General features: G+C 35.9%; 3 protein-coding genes across 3 annotated transcripts in view; all 3 read left to right on the top strand.

Annotated features, from left to right (window-relative positions):
• The window catches only part of LOC119577226 (compound eye opsin BCRH2-like), a 1,532-nt gene extending 863 nt beyond the window's left edge, over nucleotides 1-669 (top strand). Inside the window, exons 1-2 of the mRNA XM_037924969.1 lie at nucleotides 1-78; nucleotides 194-669. The exon at nucleotides 1-78 is cut by the window's left edge and continues 863 nt beyond it. Coding sequence (XP_037780897.1) covers nucleotides 1-78; nucleotides 194-409 — 294 coding nt within the window. The 3' untranslated portion in view covers nucleotides 410-669. The remainder of the gene's footprint in view (nucleotides 79-193) is intronic.
• Nucleotides 670-2,550: 1,881 nt separating this feature from the next.
• On the top strand, nucleotides 2,551-3,972 carry LOC119577225 (compound eye opsin BCRH2-like). Its single transcript, XM_037924968.1, is given in 3 exon segments — nucleotides 2,551-2,686; nucleotides 2,689-3,479; nucleotides 3,608-3,972. Coding segments are annotated over 3 exon segments (1,131 nt in total). The 5' UTR covers nucleotides 2,551-2,562; the 3' UTR covers nucleotides 3,824-3,972.
• Nucleotides 3,973-5,817: 1,845 nt separating this feature from the next.
• LOC119577224 (compound eye opsin BCRH2-like) lies at nucleotides 5,818-7,229 on the top strand. Its single transcript, XM_037924967.1, has 2 exons — nucleotides 5,818-6,807; nucleotides 6,936-7,229. Exons 1-2 carry the CDS (start codon nucleotides 5,890-5,892, stop codon nucleotides 7,149-7,151), a joined length of 1,134 nt encoding a protein of 377 aa, XP_037780895.1. The 5' UTR covers nucleotides 5,818-5,889; the 3' UTR covers nucleotides 7,152-7,229.
• The last annotated feature ends 1,473 nt before the right edge of the window (nucleotides 7,230-8,702 follow it).

Below are 8,702 nucleotides of genomic sequence, written 5' to 3'. Positions count from 1 at the left end.
CGAATCGCCAAGGTGGCAGTGGCCAACGTTTTCTTGTGGCTGCTCACATGGACGCCCTATGCCTACGTTGTCATGACCGTAAGTATTGCAATAATCTATGACTTACTTTCACACAGAAAGAAGTAGGTATTACTATACACTTTAATATAATGAACCAGAGTGTAAATAGCATACATCATCTTTTGTTCCCTAGGGACTGTTTGGAGATCAAGCGAAGGTGACTCCCCTTGTCTCCGCCCTGCCCGGCCTCATCGCAAAGACCGCCTCCGTCTACAACCCCATCATGTTCGCCATCTCGCACCCCAAGTTCCGCCTCGCCCTTCAGGAGACTCTCCCATGGTTCTGTGTTCACGAAGAGAAGGATGACGACACAAAATCATCAAAGACCGAAGCGGAGGCTCCAAAGTAAAGCCTTCTACCTAAGGTTTACTTGAGGGCAATCACAAAATTTATGTCTCCTGAGATGGCTTTTATGATTATCATCAAGTAGGTTAGGTATTATGCTTAATTGCTATGGATGTGATACTGATGCGAGACGCATATTTATGGGTAAAAGGAAGCTGCTTTTGACAACGCACATCGCTTTATTTTAAAACAATTGTCTTCACTTATTGTCGATGAACATATATTGTAGTTGTTAATGAACCTTGCAATAAATAAGAAAAAAATCGAAATCTGTCAGTCTTTCCAATTACAAAAAGAGGGTTTAATGAATCTGAACTTGATTCAAATGTTAACCTAAAGCCTTATTTCCCACAAATAACTAGTGTATTTCTAATGGTATTGGGAAAAAAAGTTTAACGAGAAGCATAAAGAGTAAGAACTGAAGTCATAATATTAGTAATAGAAGAACGATAATAATAATCGAAGATGAATGACGATGATTACAGCAACAGTGGTATTGTTATCACAGTAATCCTAGTTGCATTAGTAATTATAAAGTCTTAAGCAACTTCTAAGAACAAATCACATATGATATATCAATTGACAGGAGTCTACATGTAGTTCACCATGAGCTAAAATAATAATTAATTCGTTAAAAATGTGGTAACATATTCATCATAACAGACATACCAGTGACAAAAGTAATATTTACAGAACATTTAAACAATACGCTATGAAAGATCTAAATAATAAAAATTACTATCATTATCATGAATAATATTAATATTATTCTAACAATGATAATTATCATAGCTATTATAGTTATGATAATAATAAATAAATAGATAAAAATAAAAAGAATAAATCACATATAAAATAATAAAGCTAATGATCATAATAAGGATTATGGTAATGAAAATGATATTAATAATAACTTCACACATAATAATACCAAGAAAACTGAATAATTACGATGATAAATATAATAAGTGACGATGATAATTAGGATGATGACGAAGACGACAATAGCCGTGACAGCTACGGTAATACCCTTAAAAAGATAAAACTTGAAAGAGAATATACAATTATGAACGACTATATTGACAATATTCAAAGTAATGCTAACGGTGGTAAATTGTGTTCATGATTAAAACCGATACGGAAATTGTAAGTATCACTATCAAGTTCAAAATAAAAATTATATTAAAGCAAATAATAGCATTGCTGCTGCACCTGTTGACGACGATAACGGTGATTATAATAAGAACTTTGTATACAATTATGATAATGATGATGGGAATAATATCAACAATATCCATAAACGTAATAATAATGGACACATATTTGTAATAATACTAAAACGAACTATAAGAGTAATAATTATGATACCAACAACTATCTAAAACAACATGGCCGTGAGAAAATAATATAACAAAAATATGCTTTTAATTTCAAAAGATTTCTTCTTCTATGTCAATGGCAAAATATTGATAATAAAAACTGAAAGAAACACGGCAGTTTAAAATCTTAATTGTATCACTATTTAATGTTAATGATAATACTAAAAGTGACAAGTGTTATTCTTATTGTTTATTACTGATAATTTGTAATATTACAAAAAAAAAGAAACCCATATTAAAAGTTGTTACTCTTGATGATACAGACATGGGTATTAGCTTAACAGAAAGAGTATAGATTTTAGTAAAGATGGAACGTAATAATTGTAACATCAACAAATAACAATAAAGAAATTTAATGAAAACTAAAATAATAGTAAGGATGATAGCAACGAAAATGGTAACTATGATATATTTAATACAATAATTCTAATGTAGATATTATGTATAATTGTGTATGAATGTATGTGTTCACTGTATGTGATTATAATTATTTCCGTTGATTATGTAAAGGGTGTTATCTGGATATCTTGTTAAGCATCTTAAAATAGGATGGTTACACAAAAGCGTCTTGGGAAACTTCTACTTAACACTTCTTAACTGGTTAAAGACATATATAAGGGGTGGACACGGGGCTCACCCTCGCACTTCCCTACAGAAAGGCTCAGGGAGACTACTTGAAGCCAGGAAACAAGCTCTGCGACCGAACTCCAGCGTCTGAACAGTATTAGTTTGGTTCCAAACTTCTTGGCATCTCCGTCTCCACCGCACTTTCTCCACCATGAGCATTGGCACCGTCAACGTCACCATCCCTATGGCTTATAGGGGAGGAGGTGTTAGTTATGGATACCCAGAGGGTTTCACTCTCATGGATCTTGTTCCAGATGATGTCAAACCTCTCATTCACCCCACTGGAGCAACTTTCCCCCCGTCAACCCTATGTGGCACTATTTGCTGGCAGGTATTTACATGATACTTGGTTTCCTTTCGTTCTTCGGCAATGGTCTCGTCATGTACCTGTTCCTGTGCAAGAAAAGCTTGCGTTCTCCAGCAAACATGTTCGTTGTTAATCTGGCTTTCAGCGACTTCATGATGATGGTATCTCAGTTCCCAATGTTCGTCATGAACTGCTTTAGCGGAGGCTATTGGTCTCTGGGTGCCTTTGCTTGCCAACTTCATGCCTTCACAGGAGCTGTGTTTGGCTTGACATCCCTCATGACACTGGCTGCAATTGGCTACGATCGTTACTGCGTTATCGTCAAAGCCTTCGACGGCGGCCATATCAGCTCTGGAAAAGCTCTCATCATAATTCTTGTGTGTTGGGGATACTCCATTGCAGTGTCAATCTGGCCCTTCTACGGATGGAACTCCTACATTCCCGAAGGTATTCTTACCTCTTGCAGCTTCGACTACATCAGCCAAGACTGGAGCACCAAGTCCTACGGCCTTTTCCTGTTCATCATGTGCTACTGCGTTCCGCTTACTGTCATCATCTTCGTGTACTCTCAGATCGTTGGTGCCATTCGGCAGCACGAGAAGGCTCTTCGAGCACAAGCCAAGAAAATGAACGTGGAAAACCTCCGCTCCAACGCCGACGCCAAGAAGCAGAGTGCTGAAGTTCGAATCGCTAAGGTGGCAGTTGCCAATGTCTTCTTGTGGCTGCTCACATGGACGCCTTATGCCTACGTTGTCATGACTGTAAGTATTGAATTCACCTGCCAACATCTTTTACCAAATACACCTATTGAATCTTGTAAAATAATGCAATATTCCATTCATTGACAGAGCTTAGTTTTATACCTGAGAATTAATCATTCTTTTTCCAGGGACTGTTTGGCGATCAAGAGAAGGTGACTCCCCTTGTCTCCGCCCTGCCCGGCCTCATCGCAAAGACCGCCTCCGTCTACAACCCCATGATGTTCGCCATCTCGCACCCCAAGTTCCGTCTCGCCCTTCAGGAGGCTCTCCCATGGTTCTGTGTCCACGAAGAGAAGGACGACGACACGAAATCCACAAAGACCGAAGCGGAAGCTCCAAAGTAAACCCTTCCCTCTAAGGTTTACTTGAGGGCAATCACAAAACTCATGTCTCCTGAGATGGCTTTTATGATTATCATCAAGTGTATTAGGCATTCTGCTTAATTGCTATTGATGTGATATACTGATGTTGGTTGAAAGGAAGTTGCCTTTGAGAACGCACATCGTTAATTATAAAACGCTACCAAATGCCGAATGATACTTCAGTAGTTGGTAAGAAAGAAAAAAAAAAATAATGCAATAAAAATAAAGATGATAATGTTTTTTGTTATCCTTGGTATGAAACTGAAACCATTATCCTGTGTTTATCAAATGTTTGGAAATAATAATAATAATAGCAGTAGTAATAAGTTTAATAGCACCAGAAGTACTACTACTAACAATAATAATGACAGCCACCATAACTGATAATCAGATGGATGAAGATAATTATTGACAATAATCGGATGAATGCCTATGATGATCAGCATAATATTAGAGAAACTGAAAGTATTGAGCCAATACCTTTTGAAGCAACTTAGTAACAATAACATCCAGAAAACATACATATAGTATCATATGGGTTATCGTCAAAATAGTTATAAAAAAAACATGAATATTAAAACTAAAATGACACTGAATATCCTAAGAATAAAGTTTCTTAATAATAATCGTCTCAGCAATGTTGGTGGTGGTGGTCATTACATAATAATTGTAATAACAATGATAATCAATAATTATAAATAATAATCGTAATAATAAAAATAATGATAATAACATTAAAAATAACAATACTGATAATAATAACAGCAACAATAGTCATAATATGAATCATTGTTGTTATAATAATAAAAGCAGTAATAATAATGTTGATAATGATGACGATGACGATGACGATAACAATAATAAAATAGCAATAACAATAGTAATACCAAGAGAATATTTATAAACCCCATATAATAATCAAAATATATCTACAAAAATACAGTCACTCATATTTATTATCACAGAAAATTGTGAAAATTCGTGTAAAGCCATAATGCATAAAAAATGGTCATTACTGATAAAAAAAACACTATTTAGAAGTGTTATAACAAAACATCGATAACAATCACTACTATTTTTATTAATTTTGGCATTATTTCCATTTTCTTCTGACCTATAACGATATAAAATATGATAAGGATAATATCTTAAATAATGACAAAAAAATAAACAAGATAAATGTACTGCAATGCAATACTGCAATGATAATGTGCCGTAAGATTATATTTGGCAATAATTCATTACTTCTAAATCTAGTATTATGATCATAAATATTTGTTTTAGTATCGATATTCGGTGGTAGGCAAACAATTCAATGACCAACTGAAATATAAGCTATGTTAAATCGGAATAGTAATATTAACATTAACCAACGTTACTTCTATCATTGTGCAAATCACAGTATAAGGAAGGCCAAATCAAATAGAAAGATCATAGCAGATTAAAATTGTTAATCTCGCATTAAGTAAGAATTTTTAAAAGTCCTTCTTAACAGTAGCAACAACACGAAAATTCACACGAGTCTTGATGATACTGGTGATCACGATGATAGAGACGGAAAAAAACTGGAAAGAAAGATTACACTGACATGAAGTTGAACATCTTATTTTAAACCAGCATGGGTAGAGTGGTATTAATCTACTGTTTTTCTTCGTAGCAAAACATCTAAGACAGAATGTCATTCATGATCTTCTTTTCTAAAAAGAAATGAATGCAAACACTAGTAATCTATTCTGCAATTACAATAAACACACACACCAAGGAGCCGGTTATGTAAAATGAATTCTCAGGAATCCTACTTTTTGTGTAAAATCGAGTTAGGCTACTTACGCAAGAGCTGGACAGCCTCCACTTAACGACCTGCTCAACTGGCTGAAGACATATATAAGGAGTGGACACGGAGCTCACCCTCGCACTTCCTTACGAAAGGTTCAGGGAGACTACTTGAAGCCAGGAAACAAGCTCTGCGACCGAACTCCAGCGTCTGAACAGTATTAGTTTGGTTCCAAACTTCTTGGCATCTCCGTCTCCACCGCACTTTCTCCACCATGAGCATTGGCACCGTCAACGTCACCGTCCCTATGGCTTATAGGGGAGGAGGTGTTAGTTTTGGATACCCAGAGGGTTTCACTCTCATGGATCTTGTTCCAGATGACGTCAAACCTCTCATTCATCCCCACTGGAGCAACTTTCCCCCCGTCAACCCTATGTGGCACTATTTGCTGGCAGGTATTTACATGATACTTGGTTTCCTTTCGTTCTTCGGCAATGGTCTCGTCATGTACCTGTTCTTGTGCAAGAAAAGCTTGCGTTCTCCAGCAAACATGTTCGTTGTTAATCTGGCTTTCAGCGACTTCATGATGATGGTATCTCAGTTCCCAATGTTCGTCATGAACTGCTTTAGCGGAGGCTATTGGTCTCTGGGTGCCTTTGCTTGCCAACTTCATGCCTTCACAGGAGCTGTGTTTGGCTTGACATCCCTCATGACACTGGCTGCAATTGGCTACGATCGTTACTGCGTTATCGTCAAAGCCTTCGACGGCGGCCATATCAGCTCTGGAAAAGCTCTCATCATAATTCTTGTGTGTTGGGGATACTCCATTGCAGTGTCAATCTGGCCCTTCTACGGATGGAACTCCTACATTCCCGAAGGTATTCTTACCTCTTGCAGCTTCGACTACATCAGCCAAGACTGGAGCACCAAGTCCTACGGCCTTTTCCTGTTCATCATGTGCTACTGCGTTCCGCTTACTGTCATCATCTTCGTGTACTCCCAGATCGTTGGTGCCATTCGGCAGCACGAGAAGGCTCTTCGAGCACAAGCCAAGAAAATGAACGTGGAAAACCTCCGCTCCAACGCCGACGCCAAGAAGCAGAGTGCTGAAGTTCGAATCGCTAAGGTGGCAGTTGCCAATGTCTTCTTGTGGCTGCTCACATGGACGCCTTATGCCTACGTTGTCATGACTGTAAGTATTGAATTCACCTGGCAACATCTTTTACCAAATACACCTATTGAATCTTGTAAAATAATGCAATATTCCATTCGTTGACAGAGCTTATTTTTATACCTGAGAATTAATCATTCTTTTTCCAGGGACTGTTTGGAGATCAAGAGAAGGTGACTCCCCTTGTCTCCGCCCTGCCCGGCCTCATCGCAAAGACCGCCTCCGTCTACAACCCCATGATGTTCGCCATCTCGCACCCCAAGTTCCGTCTCGCCCTTCAGGAGGCTCTCCCATGGTTCTGTGTCCACGAAGAGAAGGACGACGACACGAAATCCACAAAGACCGAAGCGGAAGCTCCAAAGTAAACCCTTCCCTCTAAGGTTTACTTGAGGGCAATCACAAAACTCATGTCTCCTGAGATGGCTTTTATGATTATCATCAAGTGTATTAGGCATTCTGCTTAATTGCTATTGATGTGATATACTGATGTTGGTTGAAAGGAAGTTGCCCTTGAGAACGCACATCGTTAATTATAAAACGCTACCAAATGCCGAATGATACTTCAGTAGTTGGTAAGAAAGAAAGAAAAAAATAATGCAATAAAAATAAAGATGATAATGTTTTTTGTTATCCTTGGTATGAAACTGAAACCATTATCCTGTGTTTATCAAATGTTTGGAAATAATAATAATAATAGCAGTAGTAATAAGTTTAATAGCACCAGAAGTACTACTACTAACAATAATAATGACAGCCACCATAACTGATAATCAGATGGATGAAGATAATTATTGACAATAATCGGATGAATGCCTATGATGATCAGCATAATATTAGAGAAACTGAAAGTATTGAGCCAATACCTTTTGAAGCAACTTAGTAACAATAACATCCAGAAAACATACATATAGTATCATACTGGTTATCGTCAAAATAGTTATAAAAAAACATGAATATTAAAACTAAAATGACACTGAATATCCTAAGAATAAAGTTTCTTAATAATAATCGTCTCAGCAATGTTGGTGGTGGTAGTCATTACATAATAATTGTAATAACAATGATAATCAATAATTATAAATAATAATCGTAATAATAAAAATAATGATAATAACATTAAAAATAACAATACTGATAATAATAACAGCAACAATAGTCATAATATGAATCATTGTTGTTATAATAATAATAAAAGCAGTAATAATAATGTTGATAATGATGACTATGACGATGACGATAACAATAATAAAATAGCAGTAACAATAGTAATACCAAGAGAATATTTATAAACCCCATATAATAATCAAAATATATCTACAAAAATACAGTCACTCATATTTATTATCACAAAAAATTGTCAAAATTCGTGTAAAGCCATAATGCATAAAAAAATGGTCATTACTGATAAAAAAACACTATTTAGAAGTGTTATAGCAAAACATCGATAACAATCACTACTATCATTATTAATTTTGGCATTAATTCCATTTTCTTCTGACCTATAACTATCAATTATGATAAGGATAATATCTTAAATAATGACAAAAAAATAAACAAGAAAAATGTACTGCAATGCAATAATGCAATGATAATGTGCCGTAAGATTATATTTGGCAATAATTCATTACTTCTAAATCTAGTATTATGATCATAAATATTTGTTTTAGTATCGATATTCGGTGGTAGGCAAACAATTCAATGACCAACTGAAATATAAGCTATGTTAAATCGGAATAGTAATATTAACATTAACCAACGTTACTTCTATCATTGTGCAAATCACAGTATAAGGAAGGCCAAATCAAATAGAAAGATCATAGCAGATTAAAATTGTTAATCTCGCATTAAGTAAGAATTTTTAAAAGTCCTTCTTAACAGTAGCAACAACACGAAAATTCACACGAGTCTTGATGATA

This window comes from Penaeus monodon, chromosome 9 (assembly GCF_015228065.2).
Source record: "Penaeus monodon isolate SGIC_2016 chromosome 9, NSTDA_Pmon_1, whole genome shotgun sequence".
Classification (NCBI taxonomy): Eukaryota; Metazoa; Arthropoda; class Malacostraca; order Decapoda; family Penaeidae; genus Penaeus; species Penaeus monodon.
Note: the sequence above shows the minus strand (reverse complement) of the source record. Positions and strands in the feature narration are given on the sequence as shown.